Source organism: Sus scrofa, chromosome 11, assembly GCF_054392235.1.
Source record: "Sus scrofa isolate SSC_HxYL_T2T_F1_AM1 chromosome 11, Sscrofa_HxYL_maternal_Yorkshire_Landrace_v2.0, whole genome shotgun sequence".
NCBI classification, from domain to species: domain Eukaryota; kingdom Metazoa; phylum Chordata; class Mammalia; order Artiodactyla; family Suidae; genus Sus; species Sus scrofa.
The window spans coordinates 19,548,507-19,574,034 of NC_139393.1; the positions used below are offsets into that span (position 1 = coordinate 19,548,507).

At 43.7% G+C, this 25,528-nt stretch overlaps 3 protein-coding genes and 1 non-coding gene across 13 annotated transcripts in view; 2 read left to right on the forward strand and 2 right to left on the reverse strand.

Moving 5' to 3' along the window:
- Window positions 1–25,528, forward strand: part of CAB39L (calcium binding protein 39 like) — a 722,245-nt gene that overhangs the window by 690,285 nt on the left and 6,432 nt on the right. The gene's annotated exons all lie outside the window — the stretch shown is intronic.
- LOC146398569 (uncharacterized) overlaps window positions 1–25,528 on the forward strand; it is a 121,575-nt gene that overhangs the window by 6,212 nt on the left and 89,835 nt on the right. For 7 of the 8 annotated variants that reach the window (XR_014819407.1, XM_084981734.1, XM_084981738.1 and 4 more), the window contains exons 1-2: window positions 5,555–5,706; window positions 9,425–9,496. The gene's annotated coding sequence lies outside the window, so the exon portion shown is untranslated. Of the gene's footprint in view, window positions 1–5,554; window positions 5,707–9,424; window positions 9,497–25,528 lie in introns of those variants that run through there. The other variant, XR_014819409.1, reaches the window with a different exon arrangement.
- CYSLTR2 (cysteinyl leukotriene receptor 2) lies at window positions 1,337–25,190 on the reverse strand. 2 transcript variants are annotated; one of them, XM_084981138.1, is made up of 4 exons: window positions 25,105–25,176; window positions 9,528–9,809; window positions 8,973–9,172; window positions 1,337–4,477 (listed from the first exon to the last, which is right to left on the reverse strand). In XM_084981138.1, the coding sequence occupies exons 3-4, from the start codon at window positions 9,017–9,019 to the stop codon at window positions 3,439–3,441; spliced, it is 1,086 nt and encodes a 361-aa protein (XP_084837264.1). In that variant the 5' UTR covers window positions 9,020–9,172; window positions 9,528–9,809; window positions 25,105–25,176; the 3' UTR covers window positions 1,337–3,438.
- LOC146398570 (U6 spliceosomal RNA) lies at window positions 10,078–10,185 on the reverse strand. Its single transcript, XR_014820140.1, has one exon. It is a non-coding gene; the product is annotated as a U6 spliceosomal RNA (small nuclear RNA).

The window sequence follows — 25,528 nt, forward strand, 5'->3', positions numbered from 1 at the left end:
TCTCACTATATTGCTGACTTCACTTAGCATGATAATTTCTAGGTCCATCCACTGTATTTAGTTTTCTGAGGTACCTCCATACTGTTTTTTTGAGCTGCCTTTGTATCTCACAGCCGAGCTTTCTCCTGGGCCAGGCAGGCTTTGGCCCAGTGTGCAGCTGCTTCGTGAAGCCAGTGGGGCCGGAGCCCTTGCTTGGTTAAGATTAAGACTGGGGTACGTGCCCCGGATGATCTCAGGAAACCAGCCAGTCATTCATGTAGTTTCAGCCACCCTCTCCATCCTGTCTTGGGAGTAAGCAGTTGTGTACGTGCTCCTCACAAGTGGAATCCAGGCCTCGCGCAGTCCTCTGTCTCACCAGCCCTGCAACCAGCCAAGGGGACTCCTCTTCCTGATGTCAACCCCTGGGCAGGGGTGTCCAATATGTGGCTCTAACTTCTCACCCCCCAGGGAGGGTCTCCACCCATACAACCTCCTTTCTCTTCGGAGTCCTTTCCCAGGGCCTCAGGTCCTGACCCAGTAGTTTCTCTTCCTTTCCTACCTGATTCCATGTGGTTCTTTCTTACAGCCCGGGTTGTACAGGAGTCTTTCTGCCAGTGTCCAGTTAGTTTTCAGTGAGAATCGTTCCATACGCAGATGTATTTCTGATATGTTTCTTGGGGGAAGTGAGTTCTGCATCCTCCTACTCCACCACTTTGATCTCCTCCCCCCAACTCCCGCTGTAGGTGTAGACTCTGATCGTCCTTGCTCAGTCAAAGTAATCCCATCTTCCTTGATTTATGAGGCACTGGTGTGTCATCTGAGTAGGTCTGATTACAAGGAAACCCAGTGACTTTTGTTAGATGACTTGGGCAGGAGATACAAGTCTGTTTCTTCTGGATACATGTAAGGAAGCACATAAACTCAGGCTGTTTGCAGTCAGTTTGTTTCCATGAGATAACTGAGTCATGGGACCAAGCCAGTACCTAGAGAGGAAGGCTCACAGAAGTGTGGGTTGAATAGGGCCTGAAGTCCAGCTTCCCTTTTCTGTGGTTCAGTTATGTGATACAGTGATTGTTTAAGCCCCCGGAGTTGGGTTTTCTGTTAACTTGCAACTAAAAAATCCTGACATCCCAAATCACCCTGGACCCCAGAAAGTAACTCCCCTCACCCCAGAAGGGAGCTCCCTTTCTGTGGCGGGGCTGGTAGGCTTTCCTCATGGGCCCAGATCCAAGTCTGGACCTTTTCTGCTTTCCTTTCTTCTCTCAGTGTTCAATTTCCATTTCTTGTGGCCTTTCTTTTCTGCCTTGTTTTTTGTTTTTGCTTTTGTTTTGAGGCAGAATTAATTTGAATTTTAAAATTTAATTTCAACTTACTTTTTATTTTATTTCAGCAATACATATTCGCAAAGTCAGACAGTTTATAATCATTCAAAGGAAAAGAGAAACCCCACCCTATCTTTCCACACTCAACTTCCCTCCAAAGGCAAGCCCTGTCAATCTTTTTCACTGTTTCTTCTGGGCTTTGGTTTCTATTGATAGATAACATTTTTATACAGATATTTAGGCATTCTTTAGCTTTAGTTATTATGCATTTTCTGTGATAAAATATGGGGACATAGATTTCTCACCCCTCTCCCCCGCATATACATCCTCTCCCCTAATTTCCTGAAAAAGTCATATCACAATATTTTACATCATTCTCTATATAAATATTATTCACAGCTGAGCCATGTAGTGTGCTATGGTTGTAGTTCCTTTTTAAATGACAGTTTCTTTTTCCCTAGCATTTAATAACTGTATTGTCTTTTCATTTGCCTATTTTCCTGTGTTTTTATACTAGTTCACCCAAAATTGTCCAAAAAAATATAAATCCCTCCAGCATGTGCAAATAAATTAATTTCTTGCTTTTCTGCTACACACCAACATCCTGGAAATTCTCTTCATCTTTCTCCTGTGTCAAATTCCGTGTTTGCTAGGTATCATGTATTCCTTTGTTTTGGTTTAATCTCTTATTTTGGAAAAGTAAATCCTCCAGTAGGTTTCTAATTTTTAAAAAAGTGTGTGAGGATGATAAAAATGTTTGGACCTTTCATACCGAAAATGTCTTCATCTACCTTCTCATCTACTATTGGCTTTTCATGTTTGGGCTCTTTTCTTAGATGTGTAGTAGTCGTTGACTGCCAGTAATAAGGGTGAGGTTCTAACAGGTTGACTAGATGCTCTCTGTGAGTAGAAGGCATTGGTTGCAGTGCGGGCTGCCCTGTCAAGTAAGTAATAGTGCTGGCACTGGCTTCTGTGTTGGGGAATCCTTAGCAGTGTACGTCTTTTGGTTTTTTCCCTTGAGTTGGGCAGTCTCCCCATTGGAGGATCCTCCAGGCTCCTCTCTTGTCAAGGTATGAGTCTGTCTGCATCTGGCAGCTGACTGAGGGAAGGGCTCTGGGACACTTGTTTACTCTGAGGACTTAGTGCCTTAGTGCCTTCCTAGCTTAGTGCCTTCCTAGCTTCAGAACACTACCTCCTCCATCCCTCCACTCTGCTTTGGGGTCAACAATTCCAAAGAGAAAACCTCAGCCTTGAGTCTTCTCATGAGAGTGAGGAGGGGTAGATGCCAGGTATGGGAAGGAAACCATTACTCAGACTGTCAGCTAATCTTCCTGGAGGTTTTCAGGGGGAATGGTGGAGGAGGCACCAAGCCAACCCTTCTTCTTCTTAGTTTCTCCAGGCTTCAGTTTCTGGTACAGAATCTGATGACAAGCAGCATTCACTATTCGCTATGCTCAGCATTTTTCCCAGTCTAATATTTCGGTTTGCAAGACTCTAATAGGGATTTTTTTCCTGCTACACATTTTTTTTTTTTTTTTTTTAGGGCATGTGGAAGTTCCCAGGCCAGGGGTCGAATCAGAGCTGTAGGTGCTGGCCTAACCATAGTCACAGAAATGTGAGATCCGAGCTGTGTCTGCAACCTACACCACAGCTCATGGCAATACTGGATCCCTGATCCACTGAATGAAGCCAGGGATCAAACCTGCATCCTCATGGATACCAGTCAGATTCAATTCCACTGTGCCACAATGGGAACTCCAAGCTATACTCTTTATTTAGACTCAAGCACTGAAGATATACCTAATGATATATTTGAAGTAGGTCTTATTAGCAAAAGTCATGAGGAGTTTTCCTTATGAGCAAAAGTCATGGGGAGTTCCCTTGTGGTGCAGTGGGTTAAGAAATCAGCCTTTTCATTGCAATGGCTCAGGTTGCTGTTATGGCATGGGTTTGATCCCTGGCCCAGGAACTTTCACATGCTATAGGCATAGCCAAAAACAAAAAACAAAAAAAAGTCAGGGTCAATTAAATCTTGGGACTCGACCTTTGTTGGGAATGGTGTCTCATTTGGAGACTACACATGAATGAGGGTAGACACAAGGGCAAGGACATAATAACAGCCTCACCTAATAATCCCTTACACTCTCGTTTCCTTTTTCAGCCACACACAGACAGAGAAACCGCACCTTATTTTCTGTGGTCGACCTTTCCTGAGTGCAGACTTTAGTCTGTCCTTAAAATTCTCCCCAGCAAAGTAATAGAGGAAAGGATTGAAGCAGCTGTTGGCCGCTGCCAAAGCTAGTGTGACAGCCACAGCTTTATGCAGCCTGTCTTTGCATTTATCAGCTTTCCATTCGAGCAGGTGAAGGGTTCTCAGTACGTGATAGGGCAGGAAACACAGGAGAAAGATGATCAAAGCAATGATGACGGTGATCAATGCCTTCCTGTGAGAAAGCCGCAGCCCGGACTCCGGGACCTCTACCTTTAACAAAGCTCGAATGATTAGCAGGTAGCAGATGCTGAGAGTGCCGAATGGCAGCACAAAGCCCACCACCAAGGCAACGTAGTTCATGGTCTTCAGTTTAGTAACTTTATTAGAATTCAGCTCTAAGCACAATGTGACATTGTCTTTCTGCTCAGAGCCATTCTTCAGAAGTACTGTTGAGGAAGCCATAATAAAGATCCATATGACCCCACAGAGAATCCAGGCGTTCTTGATGCTGGTGGTATGAAGGAGCCGGAAGGGGTGAACAGTTGCCAGGAAACGCACAACACTCAGCACAGTCAGGAAATAAATGCTGCTGTACATGTTGACATACATAGAATAAGACATAATCCTGCAAGGTGTGTCCCCAAATATCCAGTTGGAGCCTCTAAGGTAATAGTCAACCCTGAAGGGCAGTGTGATTGTGAATAAGAGATCCGAAATGGCCAGATTTAGCATGAAAACATTGACTGATGTGGACTTCTTATAAGGTTTCAGGAAAACATATATAGAAAAGCCATTTCCCAAGGCTCCCCAGATAAATATTACTAGGTACACAATGGGGTAAAATTCTCTCTTGAAGTTTTCTGTGGTGCAGCTCCTGTTGCTATTGTGATTGCCCAAGGTACTATTGGGTTCCATTTCTGATAGGGAGATGGATGGAAGTAAGGACATAAGTTTTCTCTCCATGCTGAATTAAAAAGAAACAGATACAAAAAGTTACTTTCTGCTCACTTTTTACATTTTTTCCAGGTTTTAACAAAACAGAAATACTAGCTTTTCTTTGAAACTTGAATCAAACATATTGGCTCTATTTTACTATATGCTTATACTGTTACTACATGCTTATAATTTTCCCATGTGTCTTTACTATTTGCTGCATTACATTTCATGATAAGTTGCTAGAATGCAGAATAAACATTAATTTATGTGGTTGAAGCTGAAGCCTCAAACTACAGAAACATTTGCCTAGTGTCCTGTTGACATGAGTACCCTGTGACACTGCATTCTGAATCTGCTGGAGCAGATTACTGGTAGGAATCTATGGAAGACAGGAGGAAGTGGCACAGCAATTTCCAAGTGCTGAAAGAAAAATCCTACCAACCTAGAGTCCTGTATCCAGCAAAAATATCCTTCACATATGAAGGAGAAATCAACACATTCTCAGGTGATGGAAAACTAAGAGAATTTATTGCCAGCAGACCCACCCTAAAAGAATGACCAAAGAAGTTCTCTATATAGAAAGGAATGAATAAAAGAAGGAACCTTGGAACATCAGAAACGAAAGAACATGATAATCAAATATATGGGTAAATACAATAGGTTTTTCTTCTCTTTTGAGTCTATGTTTGATCATTAAAACAAAAACTATAGGAGTTCCCATCGTGGCGCAGTGGTTAACCAATCTGACTAGGAACCATGAGGTTGAGGGTCCAATCCCTATCCTCGCTCAGTGGGTTAAGGATCTGGCATTGCTGTGAGCTGTGGTGTAGGTCACAGACATGGCTCGGATCCCGCGTTGCTGTGAGTCTGGCATAGGCTGGCAGCTATAGCTCCGATTAGACCCCTAGCCTGGGAACCTCCATATGCCATGGGTGTGGCCCTGGAAAAGGCAAAAAAAGACAAAAAACAAACAACTATAACATCAATATGATTTTAAATGGATGTAAAGGGATTTTTTTCCATATATGTGTGTGTGTGTGTGTATTTTTATACACCCACTGTGGCACAGTGGAAACTATACATACATTTTTTTTTTCTTTTTTAGGGCCATGCCCGAGTTCATTACTGCTGAGCCACAGTGGGAACTCCAAGATATATATTATAAATGGAGGAGGATAAAGAACATAAAGGAGGTTAAGTTTCCACACTTCACCTAAACTTGTGTAATGCTGATGCCAAGAGACGGTGGTAAGAAAGGTATGTATAAAGCAGTACCTAGAGCAGCTACCAAAAAGCTATACAAAGACATATACTCAGAAATATTAGAGATAAATCAAAATGGAATTCTGAAAAGTATTCAGATAACCAATGGGTGGCAGGAAAAACAGATAATGCAAACAAACAAAATAAAATGGCAGACTTATCCATAACAAACCAATATTATGTTAAATATATGCGCCAATAAAAAGACAGATTGGCAGACTAGAATATAAAAAAAGGACCCAATTATATGCTGTCTACAACAAACTTACTATTATCAAAAAGACAACAAATAACAAGTGCTGATGAGAAGGTACAGAAAAGGTTGGAATCCTCACACACTGTTGGTCGGAATGTAAACTGGTACAGCCACTGTGGAAACAGAATGGCAGTTCGTCAAAAAATTAAGAATAAAACTACCATATGACCCAGCAATTCCACTCGTGGGTATTTATCCAAAGAAAATGAAAACACTAATAGAGAAGACATATACAGAGTTCCGGTTGTGGCTCAGCAGAAACAAATCCAACTAGTGTCTATGAGGATGAGGGTTTGATCCCTGGCCTCACTCAGTGGGTTGGAGATCCAAGGGGTGCAGCCCTAAAAAGCAAAGCAAAGAAAAGAAAAGACATATGCAGCCCCATGTTCTTTGCAGTATTATTTGCAATAGCCAAGATATGGAAGCAACCTAAATGCACATCAATAGATGAATGAATAAGGAATGATTAGATATATACATAATGAAATATTACTCTACCAAAAAAAAAAAAAAAGAATGAAACCTTGCCATTTACGATGTGGACGGACTAGGAGGTATTATGCTAATTGAAATAAGTCAGAAAAAGACAAATACTGTATGATTTCACTTACATGTGGAAACTAAAAAACAACACAAATGGACAAATATAGCAAAAGAGAAACAGAGTGGAAGACAGAAAACAAACACGTGGTTGCCAGAGGGGAAGAGAGTGGGAAGAGGAAAGACATTGGGGAGGGTGGTTAAGAGGTACAGGCTTCTAGCTGCAAAATAAATGAGTCGCAGGCATGATGTGCATAGTGTGAAGAATACAGTCAGTAACTGTGTAATATCTTTGTATGGTGACAGATTGTAACTTACCGTGGTAATCTTTAAGTTTTTTTTTATTTTATTGAAGTACGGTTGATATACAGCATTATGTAAGTTATGAGTATATAGTATAGTGATTCCCAATTTTTAATGGTTATATTCCATGCATAGTTACTATTAAGTATTGGATATATTTCCTGTGTTGTACAGTATATTCTTATAGCTTATTTTATATGCAGTAGTTTGAACCTCTTACTCCGTTATTCCCATATTGCCCCTCCCCTTCCCCTCTCCCCACTGGTAACCACCAGTTTTTTCTCTGTATCTGTGAGTCTGTTTCTTTTTTATTATATTCACTAGTTTGTTGAGTTTTTTAGATTCCACATACAAGTGATAGCATACAGTATTTGTCCTTCTCTGACTTACTTCACTTAGCATAACATCCTCCAAGTCCATCCTATTGTTTCTTTCTTTCTTTCTTTTCTTTTTTTTTTTTTTTTTTTTTTTTGGCTTTTTGCCTTTTCTAGGGCCGCATATAGAGGTTCCCAGGCTAGGGGTCGAATCGGAGCTATAGCTGCCAGCCTACACCACAGCCACAGCAACACGGGATCCGAGCCGTGTCTGTGACCTACACCACAGCTCACGGCAACGCCCGATCCTTAACCCACTGAGCACGGCCAGGGATCGAACCCGGAGCCTCATGGTTCCTAGTCAGATTTGTTAACCACTGTGCCATGACGGGAACCCCTCATTCCTTTTGATATAAAGCTGTGAGTAGTACTCCGTTGTGGGTAAAATATATATTTATTGATGTATTTAGTGAACATTTTGAAATGTATCAAAATATCGAATTATTATGTTGTATAACAGGAACTAACATAGGTGAATTTTACTTCAAAAACAAATGAATTAATTTTTTTAAAATTATATTTGCCATTACCAGAGGCAGGGGGAGGGGGGAATTGAATGGAGGCAGTCGAAAGTACAAACTGCCAAGTATAAGATAAATACCAGAGATATAATATAAACATGGCAAGTATCATTAACACTGCTGCATGTTATATATAAAAGTTGAGTAAATCCTAAGAGTTCTCTTCTTATCACAAGGAGGATTTTTTTCTGTTTCTTTAACTTGGGATCTATATGAGATGATGAATGTTTACTAAACTGATTGGGGTCATCATTTCATGATGTAATAAGTCAAATCTCGCTGTACACCTTAAACTGACAGAGTGCTGTATGTCAATTATCCTTCAGTAAAACCAGAAGAAATAAGGTGGTTTTCTTTTTAAACCCCTAGGTTTGAATAAAGAAAAATACTCATTTGATTGTAATAAATGATTTAAATTTAAATGATTTCAATTCTCAGCGTCAGTACAGTCCTTGCCCTGCTTGGACCCGTCTTCCTATCTGGACCTTAGGCTTACACTCGCCCACCACACACTGACTTCCCCTGTGTGTTCAGGATAATTGTTTCAGGTGTTTAAAGCCACCACCCCTTTGTGAATCATGTTTCCCTGGAAAGAATACACAGAAACCTGGGGAAGAGATGAGCTCGGGCTACTTGAGGGAACTCCCAGGAGAGACGACTGATGCCCTCACGTGCATACTATACAAGCATCAACCCCGATGCTGGGATAACACAACCAGAAAGGATCATCCAGAGCTTGTGTCTGATCCTGGAGAAAGTCACACAGCTTCTGCTCTGGAAGCTGACAAAGATTCTCTTCTTGCTCAAACTCTAGCCAGGCTCCTCTGAGTCCTTCTCTCCACCAGGTGTCAACCTTGGCCTATGCAGACTTGAATAACAAGCAACCTAATAAACACTAACATAGTTGTTAACAGTTCAAGGCTGTGTCTGTAGGATGATCATAACCTCCCCTTCTTACACAGGCTGCTGAAAGAATTTCCTGTGTATTCCAGCCAACACCAAAACATAGGGCTTCTGCTCCCAGCTCGAGCGGGAGGGAGGAATCTAAGCTCTATAAGCACCAGTGAGCGAACTCTGATGCTTTTCACGTGGATCAACCCTCTCTTCTTGCTTGATGTGATTTTTCAGTTTCCTGACTACTAGCCCCTGCTCACTCCCCTCCTCTCTCCCTCATTCTCTCTTTAAAGCATCCAGTCCCCTCTGAGTGCGGTACATGTTGGACTCTTCTTATTGCAGCCGTCTATTATGACTAAAATCTCTCCTTACCACTTGACTGTGTCCAACTTGTTGATCTTTGGCCAAGCCAAATTCATTAGGCAGAGTTGTCATAGATTATCACATGGTTCTTCATTTTTTCTTTGCTAGCCAAAGAGAAATTTATACTAGAGTAAACACTTCTTGCCTCGTCTGTATAAATACTACAGAACAGCTCATAATTGCAGGGATCGGGGGAGCCTTCTGGATGTCTAGGAAAAAACAGATGGGTTGGGAGGACATATGTTCATTGTCTGGGTCCCTGTTTTTCAGAGTCTGTTATAACTACTTTTGTTCCTGCAAAGTCCTGCTTCCTTGAATCTTACCCACAAATTACCTATCACAAGCACAAATCCTATAATAATTCCTTCCTAACACTCTCCTTCTAAGATGTCCTAATTTTCAATGGTGTGCATTCGGCCTTGATACAATAAATCAATAAAGCCAATTATGTTGCCCTCCAGGTGTGTTCCTAAAGGCCTTTGACTAGAAGAAACTGACTCTGAGAATCACATAACGATCTGAAGACTTAAAAGGTAAGATCAAATAGTAGTTAAATTAACCTACCCAAATAGATGGCGTGTAAATATGTTTCTGATGCAGCAGTGCTCCTTCAGAGACCTACGTGGAGATGCAGCTCCCAAAAGATGGTTGGCACGTAAATGATGTCAAGAGAAAAGCTTTTTGTCTTTAATTCAGCACTTCCCAAAGTATCTTTCGAAAATTGCGAATTCCATGCAATGCTTTGCAAAAGAAAAGGCTTCTGTGTTCAAATCAGCCTGAGAGACCCAGCAAGCTTTAGTATCTCTCTCGAAGATTCATAACGCATGTTAAAAGTTCTGTGGGGTCCTACAAGAAAAAAAAAAAAGTCTCATTAATACAGAGCATCCCTCCTTTTTTTGACTCTGAAAACTTTTTTGCACATTAACACATTCTAATATCCCACAAAACTAATGTCCTATAAAAGTCTTCCCTGTGAAATGCTGATGTAATTATATAATTTATCTAGAACATGGGATTTTTTCAGTAAGTTTCTTTTTTTTCTTTTTTATTAAAGCGTAGTTGATTTACAGCATTGTGCCCATTTCTGCTGTTTAGCAAAGTGACTCAGTCATAAAAAAATATGGAATGCTTCATGAATTTGTGTACCATCCTAGCGCTGGAGCCATGCTAATTTTCTCTTTATCATTCCAATTTTATATGTTTGTGCCGCGTAAGAGAGCATTAGAACATGGTTTTGAAAGAAGAGGAAGAGGATGCCTACTTAATGGGCCAGATCAACCAGCAAGTGTGCAAGTGTTCAAGTGTCTGGAGTTAAGGGGCTCTGAGCACTTAGCACTGGGGAAATGAGCATTTCTGAGAATCTGTTACTTCGTTTGTAAAATGGAGATTGTATTAGTTGCCTAGGGCTGCCTTCCACAAACTGGGTGGCATAAAACAACAGAAACCTATTGTCTCACAGTTCTGGAAGCTATAAGTCTGAAATCAGGGTGTCAGTAGGGCCATGCTTCCTTTGAAGGCTTTAGGGAAGAAATCTTCCCTGCCTCTTCCAGCTTCTGGTGGTTGCCCACAAACCTCGTGTTCCTTGGCTTGCAGGTGCTCACTCCACGTGACGCTGCCACCTGGCGTTTTCCTGCTGTAACTTTACATTGTCCTCCCCCTGAATCTGTGTCTGCATCCTCTTCCTATAGGAACACGAGTCAGGTTGGGCCGAGGGCCTGCCTTAACCCAGTACGACCTCATCTTAACCAGTTACATCTGCAAAGATCCTATTTCCAAATAAGACCACAGTCACTTGAACCTGGGGTTAGGATTTGGACATATCTTTGGGGGGAGACTTAATTCAACCCGCAATAGGGATATGTAACATTTATTTCATAGAGTTGTTGTAAGGATTGCGTGAGAGATAGAGTGCTTGGCCCTGAGTAACTGCTCCCTCGCTGCTCCCTCTCATGAATGTAGGAATGATCAGGCTTCAACATCTGTCATCCCACTGACCACAGGATGAGCTGATGACCTCAGTTCTCACATTCATATGAAGGATAGCGACGTACACTGCTCTCGGTGTTTACGAGAAAGCTATACTGTGCAGAAACACTGACTACTCTTAGATTATTCTGACGTTTTTGTGATGAAAATCTCTCCAGTCTTTCCCGCCCCTTTGCTCTGAGTCTGTTCCTACCAGAGAAACTTCTGATGATCATCTGCTTAATTAGGCCTCTCTGGAAGAGTGGGCTGTGGATCGTGAATGAAAGATAGCAATAAAGTAAAAGCAGAGTTGCCCGTTGTCAATATACAGATCAGAATTTTGGGTAAAAAAAGATTTGTGTAATTGATTTTGGGGGGGCCTAGGTGTAGACTGACCAGATGAAATCTCTTCTATGTAGAGCTAACATAGGCCACATCCTACTTCTGAGATGATCCTAGGGGTCGGATTGGAGCTGTAGCTGCTGGCCTACACCACAGCCACAGCAATGCAGGATCCAAGCCACATCTGCAACTTACACCACAGCTCATGGCAACGCCAGATCCTTAACCCACTGAGCGAGGCCAGGGATTGAACCTGTGTCCTTATGGATGTCAGATTCCTTAACCACTAATGGCTCTCTCCTTTTGATCTATCTCACCAGCAAGTTTGAAGTTTCTAGCTTTGGTTATAGGGAGAATGGTGAGGCTATTAGCTGGGCTTAAAGTTCAGGAAACAGGTCAAGGCTGCAGATACAATTCAAGGAAATAGTCACACAGAAGCTGGAAGTGGGTAAGCCTGACTTGGGAAAGGGAATACAGCCAAAAAAGAAGCTTGGGCATTTTGTCTTAATTCAGCTTTAGAGAGACTTAAAGACACTATTGGTTGGCAGGGCCAGGACAGAAGGATCAAACCCCAAATCAGATAGTAGAGAGTTGAAATGCTAGAAACAGCACAGGCAGCTTGCACAAGCCAAGTCCATGAGGCAAACGCGCAGTTGGATGTCACAAGTATGTGTCGGCTCTGGGAGGACAGCACCCTGGAACCAGGTAACACAGAGCCCAGAGGAAAGGAGACAAGGCAAGGGAGCTAAGACCGATGTGTGACCAGCCAGAGGAATTCTCACTGTGAGCCCCATTACAAGTAGCCTTTTTTGGAAAAGGACAGAGTCCTGTTCATATGGTCCTGACTTCAGAGCTAGGGGTCTGATAGAATCTTGGGAAAAGCTTATTTAGGGAAGGGTCTGAAAAGGTGGAAACAGACTTGAAAGCGATCAAGTCCTTAAACTTTTTGACCTTAAAAAAGGTCACTTTTGGGGAGTTCCCGTCGTTGCTCAGTGGTTAACGAATCCAACTAGGAACCATGAGGTTGCGGGTTTGATCCTTGGCCTTGCTCAGTGGGTTAAGGATCCAGCGTTGCCGTGAGCTGTGGTGTAGGTGGCAGACGTGGCTCAGATCCCGCGCTGCTGTGGCTCTGGTGTAGGCCAGTGGCTACAGCTCCAATTAGACCCCTGGCCTGGGAACCTCCCATATGCCGCGAGAGCGGCCCAAGAAAATGGCAAAAAGACAAAAAAAAAAAAGGGGTCTCTTTTCCCATCTCAAGGCCAACAGAGCCTATGAATGGCAGTGAGAAGGGCAGCCTGGGGCCCTGCCCTGCCCTCCTCACTCAGTGAAGGGTGGCACGCCTGCAAGGACACTGTCAGCTGCACGTGCTGGTAAAGTCCCTCATCATAGGCAGAGCAAGAGATCTAGCAGCTGTGACCACAGATGAGAGATCATAAAAGATATGGTAATAGTTGCTCCATAAGGGAATTGAGGGGTGCGGGGGGACCAAGAACAGACCCTAGCAACAGGGACTTCTTGAGCAATTAGGGAGGAAGGCAGAACTCATGAGGGAAAGGTCAGTCTGCAAGCAGCAAGGCTCATGCTGCCTGGCCGCAATGGGAGGAGAGGACACTGGGTCTGAGAGGAGACTGGCCATTGCAGGCAAGTCCTGAGTCCTGGAGAAGCTGAGTGTTAGACAATGCCTTGAGCACAGGGACTCTGGCCAAGGATGCCCCTTTCCCGCAATGAGGTGGGAACCAAATCTCAGAAGGAGAGAGATGCCCAGAAATTATAACTGATGCACCAGATCAGGATTAGATCAACCCCAAGGGTAACACTGAGTCCCAGAGTCACTTCAGTTCCTCTCTCTCATATTAGGATTGGTTCTAGACCTCATAGGGGCTGGAGAAAGATAGGAGTGGGAGTGGTCCAAGGCTGTCCAACAGCCCCAGTTGTGGGGAAAGGATAACTACAGAAGCTGGGGCCTTGATTCCAAGAACATCTTAATCCTTGGAAAGCTAAAGAAAGAAAGTACAACACCACCCTTCCTAGAAGCCTCATTTAGCTAAAAGCCAAAAAACAGGCTAAAAGCAAGGCCATCTCAGATCTAGAATTCCATTTAGTGCATCACTTTCTCTCAAGAAATCTTTAAACCACTTGGATTATTCTTTTCTGCCCATAAAAAATACATTTGACTACACCACACTGCAACCTTTCACTAGACTATATAAAAAGAGAGAGAGAGGAGTTCCCGTCATGGCGCAGTGGTTAACGAATCCGACTAGGAACCATGAGGTTGCGGGTTCGGTCCCTGCCCTTGCTCAGTGGGTTAACGATCTGGCGTTGCTGTGAGCTGTGGTGTAGGTTGCAGACGCGGCTCGGATCCCGCGTTGCTGTGGCTCTGGCGTAGGCCGGTGGCTACAGCTCCGATTCAACCCCTAGCCTGGGAACCTCCATATGCCGAGGGAGCGGCCCAAGAAATAGCAAAAAGACGAGAAAAAAAAAAAAGAGAGAGAGAAAGAAAGAACGAGAAAAAGAAATCACCTGCTAGATGTGGCTTTAAAAATCAGCCAGCCCAATTAAGTACGTGACAGGAAACTGAGAAACATATGAAGAAGTAAATTCAAGGGAAATTGGGAAATAAATTGACAGCGTAATTTGCACAGCCTTAGAGGGAGAGGAGAAAGTGGGCACGTGTACAGCTTCCTGGACTGAGGGCCTCAGAACAAAGAGAGAATTGAGGCTTTGTCTCCTGCAGCTTTACTGGTAATAAAACAACAAGAAGGAACAGAAGCAGCAGCAAATGGAGATTCCATATTATAGTTACGAAGAAAACTAAATGTGCTGCATGACCAGTTAAAGTCTGATGAGCTTGAAGAGAGTACACTGATGCTTAGAATATTTTCATGGTCATTGTAGAACTGCAGCTGTTAAGAACTTCACAGAAGTTATTTTTATTTATACTTATGAAAAAAAAATCTTTTTTTTTTTTTTTTTTTTGTCTTTTGTCCTTTTTAGGGCTGCATCCATGGCATGTGGAGGTTCCCAGGCTAGGGGTCTAATCAGAGCTGCAGCCACCGGCCCACACCAGAGCCACAGCAATGTGGGATCCAAGCCACGTCTGCAACCTACACCACAGCTCACAGCAACGCCAGATCCTTAACCCACTGAGCAAGGCCAAGGATCAAACCCGCAACCTCATGGTTCCTAGTCGGATTCGTTAACCACTGAGCCACGACGGGAACTCCTGAAAAAAATCTTTTGATCCATTCCCAGGCTGAAATTCCCAGCCTGAAATTCATTGTTCATATGATTTGATAGATATATCTTAGGCAGATACACATTGGCCTCTCCAAATTATCAGATTTGCAGGAGGAAAGGACATTCTCAACAGATTTTGTGTACCCTATTATGCCAAGCACATATTTGGAGGAACTTGGTAAACTCTTAATCACTAGACAAAAATAAGAGATACCAAAAAAAAAAAAAAAGGCGTTCCCATCGTGGCGCAGTGGTTAACGAATCCAACTAGGAACCATGAGGTTGCAGGTTCGATCCCTGGCCTTGCTCAGTGGGTTAAGGATCTGGCGTTGCTGTGAGCTATGGTGTAGGTTGCAGACGCAGCTCGGATCTCATGTTGTTGCGGCTCTGGCATAGGCTGGCGGCTACAGCTCCAATTGGACCCCTAGCCTGGGAGCCTCCATATGCCACGGGAGCGGCCCAAGAAATGGCAAAAAGACCAAAAAAAAAAAAGAGTTACCATAGCACACAGGAGGCTTGTAAAGTGTGTGTGTTAGACACAGACCATGGGTTTTGATGGCCCAGGTGAATTCACAGCCCCATTAGACTTCTTCTCTTCCTTGTGGGTTTGAAGTTCTTCATTGTGGGGAGCTTCTGCTATAATAACCCAACCTGCAATTCACAAATCTCCACAACATGCTCTTCATTTCATTTTTAGCTCCCAGAGCTAGTGCATCCTGTACAATGGCAAATAGGACATTCTTTTTAAAGTTCATAGGAATGTTCAGAGGAGGAAGTTGGTATAAGGTCCTAGAGCCAGATCTGCCACTTCCATGCTTGGGTATCTTGCACAAGTGACTTATCTTCTTGGGGCTTCATTTTCCTTATCTGCAAATGCCATAATGAATGTGAAGCATCTCACACAGGGTGAGCACTCAACAATGTTAAGTACTATGATTAAACCTCAAAGTGCAGGCTTAGATACATGATTAAAGAGGCGAAAAGGATCTCAGAGAATTAGGAAAAACATAAAAGCAAAGGCCGAGAGGTGATTTAATGATAAAGATGGTGGAAGGCATAACAGGGGTTCTTCTCTACTACAGGGAAGCAATAGTAAGCAGCACGTAAGAGAACAAACTCTGATTTGAGTCCTAGTTCTTTCAATCACCAGCTCTGTGACCTTGGGCAACTGACTTTATCTTCCTGTGCCTCAGTTCCTTTTCAGTAAAATGGGGATAATGATAACAATTGTCCTTACTTTGGCTTGTTGTGAGGATTAAAAGAGATGAGTGGCACTGAAGCCAGAGCCTGGACCAGAAGAAGCCCTGGAGAAAGCAGCCTGTGTTAGCTGTTATCATTGCAAAAGTTCACAGACTTAGCTCCCTGAAGTTGTGCAGAAAGAATGCATTCCTTTGGATTAGAAGATTCTGCCACCTGCTTATGCCTCAAAATCTCAGAGACCCCCAGAGTGCAAGCATGCCCCCATGGCGGGGAAGTATCAACGAATGCCTAGTGCTTGAATCCAGCCCTGCTAGCTCAGCCCTCAGTTACAACAGGCTTTAAATGAACCGGTAGAAATGTAAAGCTTCAGAGACTTCTTTAGTCTCCCAGGGACGGTTTTGTACTTTCAGAATGTTTTCAAGGGATAAAGTGAATTAAATGCTTGGAGACAGAAACTGAAACACAGACGAAAAGATTTGAGATGACAACATCTTTAGAATAAGGAACTGAGCTGGTCTCCAGGCTTCCAGAATAAATAGGGGGCAAGGGAGTGAACCACACAGGGCCCCAGTTCCATGGAGTCAGCACCTGGGAGCATACTGCTGCTCTGATCCTCTGCCCTGTCTCTCCCACCTTTGCCTCAGAAAGGTCCCACACCACAGCCTAAGGCTCCTTCTGAGTGCCATTCACTTTGCCCAAGCCTCATAGCTGGGAAGTCAGCCCAGCAGCGAAAGGGGAGCTTGCAGATTTCTGTAAACCAGGAGGTGTTAACATAGCATTTATGGCTCGGGTAGTCCCCAGAGAAGGAAATTCTCCAATTCATTTTCTCTGTGCGGCAAAGATCTCTTTAACAGCTATGGGGCCCAGAGGGGCTTCTCAGCCAGGGTCCTGGGCCCAATAATGGGCTCTTCAGGATGATAGAATTTTCCTTTCTAGGGCCTCTGGCCAATGTAGAGCTTCATTGTCTCCTATCTGTCCTCTGGCTAGGAGTTAGCATTTGGAGGTTGCAAAGCTCATAGGGCCCCATCTCCCCTCCCAAATCCCAAACAAACTGTGCCTGGCTCGCCGGAGAGCTCAGCAGACAGAACATTCAGTGTGTTCTTCATATGATTTCCAGCGATTCCTAGGGAGCTGGAAGCCCTGAGGAACAGTCCTTAGACCTGGTCTATTTTCCAGCAAGGGAAGAGTGAGGGAGTCTTCATGGCAAGGGTGAGAATTGTCTTACTGGGGCAGAGGATTCCTGCTGGGGACCAAGTGCCCTGAGCAGTTTTCCCCTTGTAATCACCTCCTCTGACTGATGTCCTTTTCGTAAGGACACTGTCCAGCCTCCCTTCACCATCTCTCCCCAGATCCCTCGGGAACCCACCAAAATCAAGCCAGTAGGAAGGGAGATGTTGATGAGGAGTCTGTCTTTCTGACCTGCCTCCTGACTAAATTCTAGAATGTGCAGAGAAAGGGCAGAACCCTCTCAAACAGCTTCTGAATTTTATTATCTTGGTTTCCTATTACATTTCTAAAGACCAGACACATTCTACAGGATTAAATTTCTTCATAAGAACCTTCCCCTGAAATCATAGAAGTGGGGTTGTCAGCTCTTTCGTGATTTCTTCCAGCTGCCCATCGACACACTGGCACCTGCTTCCCTCTCCTTCTAGCATTTTCCCTGACACCTGAGAACCTGTGGGTTCTTAGACTCCACCAGAAGGAAGCCACTAGAGCCTTCCTTGCCTCGACTCTGCCTCAGGCTGCTGGGCCCTCTTGAAATATTGCCTGGCAAGCCCCGTTTCGGATAGGGTGGACATGCAGTACACAGCAGCCGTGGCTGTCTCCCACAAAAGGAGAACTTTGCTCAGACTGCAGAGTGTGGTACAGTGACGTCCACCACCACAAATGCACAGGGACAGATGGAGGAAGAGGCACCTCAAGAAGTGTACTGCCAGAGCCGCCATCAGAGCAAAGATCAGCATGGGTGAAAAGTGACAATGTGGAAAGCCTTATGTGGCCACAATGTCAGCTCCTTTAGGTAGCAGCATCCTCCCGACAGTTTAGCAATAGCTGTCTTTTTTTCTCTCTTTTTCTGCCCGGCTTTCCCCCCTCTATTCACTAGGTCAGTCAGTTTGCACATTTTCCTCTAAAATTCCTTGCTTGAGAATTTCCCTGTGCAAAAAGGTGCCTTTGGGTTATGGACACATGTGGGGATAACCACACCTTAAAACTGGAGTCTTTTCACAATGTCATTTGTTGTGTTATTTGGAGGAGAAAAAAAAATGCTCCTGGAGAACAGTTTGTCCCAGGGTGTGGCAGGGACTGAGCCCTGCAGGAAGGTGGGCATCTGAGCCTGTTAAGGCCTCTCTGCCTCTGAGAGCAAGATGCATGGCATTATCTTAACATCCTTCTTCCCCCAACTGTCCTTGCTAAATCAATTTGTTTCGCTAATATTCTCCAGAAGTGAGCTTTTCTTCCGTGTTCCTATGAACTATTAACACTCAGCCCCCATGAGAGCTCTGAGCTCCTTGAAAACATAACTTCTTCTTTTTTTTTTTTTTTTTTGGTCTTTTCGAGGGCCACACCCTCGGCATATGGAGGTTCCTAGGCTAGGGGTCTCATCGTAGCTACAGCTGTGGGCCTACGCCAGAGCCACAGCAACACCAGATCCAAGCCACATCTACACCACAGATCACAGCAACGCAGGATCCTTAACCCACTGAGTGAGGCCAGGGATCGAACCCAAAACCTCATGGTTCCTAATCGGATTTGTTTCCACTGCGCTGTGACTGGAACTCCCGTGACTTCATTTTTTAAAAGCATTATTTCTCTGGTTCTCAGAACTTTTCTCAGCTCTTCTCTGTTAATAGAACCTATGAGCCTATAAAACTGATGATGGGTTTCATTTTATAAAAATATCTGAGCATTTTAAAATCATTTTCTAATGCACTTCATCAGTATACACTTCTTGCAGCAAAAGAGTTATTTACCAAGGTAGCTAAACATCATGTGATTCCTGGAAGGATACCTAGGCATTGTGATGTCTTAGAAAAATTGGGGGAGTAAATCTCAACAAGATCCAAAGCCTAGCTCACTCGTGGTGTGAGCATTAGCAAGTACCCAACCTGTTATTGAGACCAGGGACCAAGGAGGCAGCACAAAGCCCCCGCCACCCCCAAAGGCTTCGCCAAGCCTGGCACATGGTACACTTTGAATGCATTAGCAAGCCTGTGAAGCCTGGCAGGTGCCAGGGGAAAAAAGCCAAGAACTTTTTTGTATGCCAGGTGCAGGATGCCTGTAAAAGATTATAAGAAACCAATAAAGAGAAAATGTTTTCCTACGTCTCAAAAAATGGAAAACTGGGGGAATTGCCCAGGAAAGTGCCCTAGCCAGGGGATCGGTGGACATGTGTAAGCTAAGAAGCAGAGCATGAGGGGCAAAAGCACACCGCCTGCCCCCTGCTCCCTGGGACCATCCAGCCACCCAGAGTCTCCTCTGAGACAGGCCTCATCTTATCACGCAGGGTCTCCACTGCCGCTCCTTCCATCACCGCTCAGGGCTGTCCTAGTTCAGGCTGTCACCTCCCCACCACCCTCCTCAGTAAAATCCACTCCAGCCTCACGGAACTTATTTCAGTGCCCTGAACACACTAAGTTCTGTCTTGCCTATTCTTCCTGAGCTCCAGCTCATCACCTGTGTCTCTCCTCCACTTCAGGTTTCTTTCTAGAATCACTTCTTCTACAATAGACTTCTCTGGCATTCCTGCTGTGGTACAACGGGATTGGTAGTGTGCCTGCAACTGGGAAGCAGGTTCAATTCCCCAGCCCAACACAGTGAGATAAAGATCCAGTGTTGCCGTAGCTGAGGTGTAGGCTGCACCTGCAGCTAGGATCTGATCCCTGGCCCAGGAACTCAATAGGCCGCAAAGAGACCAAAAAAGAAAAAAATAATAATTAATAAATCAAAAAGCCTTCTCTGCCCCCTCCAGGGCTTCGCTAGCTGCTGCCCCATTGCTTCCTGTCCTCACACAACTGCATGGGGGGGCCGCCAGCTCCTTTCGTCCCCACTGTCCAGGACGCGTGCTCACTGAAGGCGAGAACGCCCTCTTCGTCATGCGGTACCTCAGGCCCTGGCTCAGCTCGCGGCCACAAGTATGCACGAAGAAATGGCAGTTGCACCGTGAACAAACAAATGAAACTCTGATCAAGCCCCCCTCATTTTATGTTGCACAACACATATCTCTGGGGAAGAAAAACTCCCAGTGACTTTTGCAACAGAATGATATTAGTGTTTTTCCTCACGAACTTTCTGCCTCTGATTCAGATCTAAGCTCTGGGGTCAATGGCATGGGGGCAAGAGGGCAGTTACAAAAGGGACCCAGACATCGTAGGAGGTGACCTTCCTTATTTTCTGAGGGTTGTAAACTGTCTTTATGGCTCTGGGCCAAAAATTCTGAGAAGGATTTGCGTCTACTGCAATTAAAAATAAAACCTCTCAGGAGTTCCCATCGTGGCGCAGTGCTTAATGAATCCGACTAGGAACCATGAGGTTGCCAGGTTCGATCCCTGGCCTTGCTCAGTGGGTTAAGGATCGGGCATTGCCGTGAGCTGTGGTGTAGGTCAAAGACATGGCTCGGATCCCATGTTGCTGCGGCTCTGCCGTAGGCTGGTGGCTATGGCTCCAATTAGACCCCTAGCCTGGGAACCTCCACATATGCCACAGGAGCTGCCCTAGAAAAGGCAAAAAAAAAAAAAAAAAAAAAGAAAAAAAACAAAAACAAAAAACAAACAAAAATAACCTCTCAGGGAACTTGCAAGAGAACGAAGTTTTTGTTGACATAAGACTCAAAAACTGGAATTCTCTTGAGGTGACGTGGGTTAAGGATCTGGTCCTGTCACTACAGCAGCTTGGGGCACTGCTGTGGCATGGGTTCAGTCCCTTGCCCGGGAAACTTCCAAGGTGGTGGCCAAAAAATTTTTTAATAAAAATAAAATAAATTTTCAAAGATCAACTCATTTCAAAGTATCTGTGATGCCTCAAAGCATTCTGTAGCTGACTGTGTTTTCTGTACTAGAGGAGCAGATAAGGTCAAATGCTCTTCCTGTGGCCTCACAGGAGGATACTTAGATGGGAAATAGGTTTCACTTCCCGTAAAACTATTCTTGTTTTTATAATATACAATAGAAGTAGTGACTGTGGCCTGGACCGTTTCAGTTCTCCCAGCTTAATTAATCTTTAAGTCTCTAGAGCAAATATCCTCCCCACCCCTTCCCCCTTCTTCCCTCTTGTTCTTCCTCAGATCTGCTTCCTTCTTTGAAACCTCTCCTTAAAACATTAAAGATGCAAAAAGCTTCTGTACTGGCCCTGGCTCTTCCCAAGGACCCTCCAGCTTTGGGATTCTTTGGTTCCAGCTTGCTGCTCTGGCCACTGGTGACTTTCTTAGTCAAAGGAGTCAGTCCTTACTGCCTCCAAGTCATCAATCCAATAGGAGATTTTCCTTTAAAGGTTTTTGGTGACAATTGTACCACTTTCTCTACCGGTCAGTTAATAGAAAAAGGTTAATAGGTTCAACAGAGATAAACACAAGCTGTTAACCAAAGTTCGCAGTCATTGATGAATTTATTTACACTTGCCCACGGACTCTTTTTTTGTTTTAAACTTTATGGCCAACCCATAACACATGGAAGTTCTCAGGTCAGGGACTGAATCTGAGCCACGCTGCAACTGACTGCTGCTGCAGCAATGCCAGCTCCTTTAACCCATTGCTCTGGGCGGGGGATTAAACCTACACCTCTGCAGCAACCCAAGCCACTTCAGTCGGATCCTTAACTCCTGCCCATTTATTCTTTTCTTTTTTTTTTTTTTCTTTTTTTGTCTTTTTGCCTTTTCTAGGGCCGCTCCCGCGGTATATGGAGGTTCCCAGGCTAGGGGTCCGATCGGAGCTGTAGCCGCCAGCCTACGCCACAGCCACAGCAATGGGGATCCGAGCCACGTCTACAACCTGTACCACAGGTCACAGCAATGCCAGATCCTTAACCCACTGAGCAAGGCCAGGGATCGAACCCGCAACTTCATGGTTCCTAGTCGGATTCGTTAACCACTGAGCCACGACGGGAACTCCTGCCCATTTATTCTTAATGGAGCCCTTGCACTGGGTTTCCCACGGTGACTCCATCCCTAGGCATATTTGCTCCAGTAAAAGGAATGAGACCCACACACAAGTAATTCCAGTACAAGAAAGGCAGTGGAGATGTAGTGCTGGGGGTCCTGTCATGGATTCGGTTAGGCTGTATAGCAAAGCTGAGCAACCCATGCCAATTCTTGCCCTTCTCTGCATTATCCAGCCTGGCAGATGCACTAACCAGAGCTCACTGGGTAATTGCAAGTTCCCTAATCGGGCTTTCAACTTCCAGGACTAGACGCCTCCCTTGTGTGATGTGCATGACTGACCAGAAAAGCAGCGAGAGTCTCTGGGTCTGGAGCTGAAATGCCCAAGGTGATCCTGACGCATAGCCGTGGGTACTCTGCCAAACTAAATCATCCAGAACAGGTGTTGCTGACAGGGTGGGGGCACCCTTGATGACCCCAGGTGGAAACAGAGAGGAAAGTTGGTTGTAGTGAATGACAACATGTGTTTTCAGTTAGATGGGACCCAGGGTTCTAGACTCAGCTCTGCCTCTTGGTCACTCTTACTCCCGCGCTTCATAACCCTCATCTGCAGAGGGAGGAATGGAGTGAGTATTGATGAGGAAAATAGACGTAGAGTGATTTACTTGGTGCCTGATACTTGGTGAGTTTTCAGGTGATGCCAACTAACAATAACAGTAAGACTTGCGGTGAGAAAGAACAAAACTCCTAGAGAATTAAATGGGAGGCTTCTTTATGGCCAAGTGAAAGGAGTTGGGACAGTTTCATCTGGAGAGGAGCCAACCAGAGAGATAAGAACAATTCTATTTAATTTACTCTACATTTTTATTACACAAGTAGTCAATGTTGTAAAAAAAAAAAAAAAACAAGGAGGGAGAGTAATATAAGCTGAAATAAACCTAAATTACAAGCTTTATCACCAAACATAAATTTTGTGCCTTTGCTTCCTTTCATCTTTCTTCAAATATACATATTTCCAAAAGAAAAGTGAGTTCATATTTTATTTTTTATTTTTTTGTCTTTTTGCCTTTTCTAGGGCCGCTCCCATGGCATATGGAGGTTCCCAGGCTCGGAGTCAAATCGGAGCTGTAGCTACCAGCTACACCACAGCAATAGCAATGCAGGATCCAAGCTGCGTCTGCAACCTACATCACAGCTCAAGGTAACACTGGATCCTTAACCCACTGAGCAAGGCCAGGAATCGAACCCAAAACCTCATGGTTCCTAGTTGGATTCGTTAACCACTGAGCCACGACAGGAACTCCGTGAGTGCGTATTTTAATGCTCTTCTGTATCACTAAATCATGATCACTTTCCAGTGCCAATTAATAAGCACCAATGTCATGTAAATGGCTAAAAAAATATTGAATTACATAGACATAAAATTTATTTTGTTTGAGCAAATTTTTTACAATAACCATTAACTCAAATTGTAAAGAAAGGGCCACGTATGTAGGATGAACCAGACTGGGCCAATTCTGGTTCTACCTTAGGAAAGATCTGTGTACTTTTGGCCTCACTTTTACCAGCTGTAAAATAAGAATTACACCCTCCGGCACTCAAGGCTATTATGTGGCTCAAATGAACTACTGTATATAAAGGAGTTTTCTAAGTAGTGAAGTATTCTGTGATGTTTATGTTCTTCAGAGAGGGTGCTAAATGAATATTCTCCACTGAGCCAAAACAAGAAGAGAGTTTCTCCTTGGACTCTTGATCAAGTTAGGTTGAGTCAAGAGACTTATATCCCTGCTGGGGGAGGCTTCAACCTGGTTTAGCTGCCTTTGTTCTATTCTCTATTCCTGATTAAAGAAATCAGAGCACAGCTCTGGTATAAAGTCTGTCCACTTTCCTTCTGGGGACACAGGGTCCAGAGGAGGTAAGTGCCAAGTCTCTGCTCCTGGAAAGCCAGGGTCATCCACCTGCTGCTTCCCAATTTAATCCAATCAGTCTTTGCTGTGCCTTTTAATATTAATGAAATTTATACCTATTCATACAATTTAGTAGCAGTGGCCAGCTATTAAAATGCCCTTTTTGTGTTTGGACCCTTGAAAAGTTTGCAAATGAAATGAAGTCAGGCTACCTTGGCAGAACACTAAGAGATGCTGTGCTTGATTTTGATGCTTTTAGATCATTCTGGAGGCTCTACCTCTCTCATTTCTAACCACTAATGCGCTGGAAACAAACTCATCACTTTAAAGCATTAGTAAATTGAAACGCTCAAGTAGACCCTTGTCTCAAGAGTTTATGGGGTTGAGGTGATGATAGAAATTTCTAGAAGTCTTATGTTTTCCTCAGATGACTCTTGCATTATTTATATAGTATTGAAAGGAAGACTTAGGTGGCTTGCCTAATAGGGTATCTCCCTTTCCTGTAAAATGTATTACTTTTCGGGTATGGGTCAGAGATAGGAAGGCATTTCAGATAACCTAGAACAGTTGTTCTTAAGCTTGCCACTCATTAGAACAACCTGGGAAATTCTTGAAAGTTGAAAAAAAAAATGAAAAACCAACTGCAGATGACTGACTCATCACCACAAGTTAAGTTTCAATCATTCTAAAGGTAATTTTCTAATCTGCCCAGAATCAGGTGATTCTGACAGAATGTATAGCCAGAATTGGGAACTGCCGATTGTGGCTGCAAGGGGGGTAATAAGCAGATTATAAGCACATGTTCTCACACACGCCTTCCCTTCGGTAAATTTAGTGAAACTTACATTCTCAAATTTAACCTCCTCTCCTCAAAGAATAAGACCCTGACTGGAAAAAAATATATCTTACATAATCAAATGACCCAGTCTATGAAAACTAGGAAAGATGGTACAGTGACCCAAACAGGGGAATGCTTAAGTATAGTAAATCTCTTCAGTGCAATTTATGCAGCAATTTTTAATTATAATTATGAAGCATTTACAGCAATGTGGAAAAAATGTATGCTTTAACCGAAAAAAGAAATATAAACTTATCCATGTTTTCGAACATAACTATGAAAATCAGCTAAAATCACACGCAGACACATAATAAGGAATGGAAAGAAACACCCCCAAAATACCCATTAGATACTACCTCAGTGGTGGCTTTTGCTTCCTTCCATTTTTTTTTTTTATTTTTGGACTTTCCCAATATTTTTCGAACTACCATGTATATGGTAGGAAAAAGTTTATAGTAGAACAATATAAAACTTGCTTTTCAAAAATTATTCTTCTGTGAAGCAATAAGCAGAGCCTGATTGTTAACAATGACTTAACAAAGATAAAAACGCTCACCTGAGTTTCCCTTCTTTCAGCTGCCTTAGATTTTGTCTTCCTGTCTCTGCTATCTTCCTCCTCCAAGTAATCCAGCTTGCTTGTTTAAGAGAAAAATGAAACAGCAAATTATACTTTATGAGCAGTGTCAGCCAATAGCAAGAGAATAAGGAACTCTGGTCAGCAAGTTGTCTGCGCTTTACAGAACTTTAGTGTGAGTGCTGCTGCTTCCTTCCTTCTCAAGAAGGCGACATCTGAAGACAGAAACCTGACTTAGCTCTGCCCTCTAATGACTGTTTCATTAGCATTATTCACAACAGATCAAGGGGCTATGACAGGCTAGAGTTGGGGTTTTAAGCTGCTTTTAGTTCTCCTAAATGTTTTTGTTTCCATGGCAATGCTAATATCAACACCACCTTATAAGTACAGAACTCCAGAACTATTT

Coding starts and splice junctions, on each gene's coding strand:
- CYSLTR2 (XM_084981138.1), bottom strand. CDS start 9,019: ATGAATTTGGCTTGGCCAAAGATCAACAAGTTGGACACAGTCAAGTG. Junction 4,478..8,972: donor AAGTTGGACACAGTCAAGTG/GTAAGGAGAGAT, acceptor TTTTTAATTCAG/CATGGAGAGAAAACTTATGT.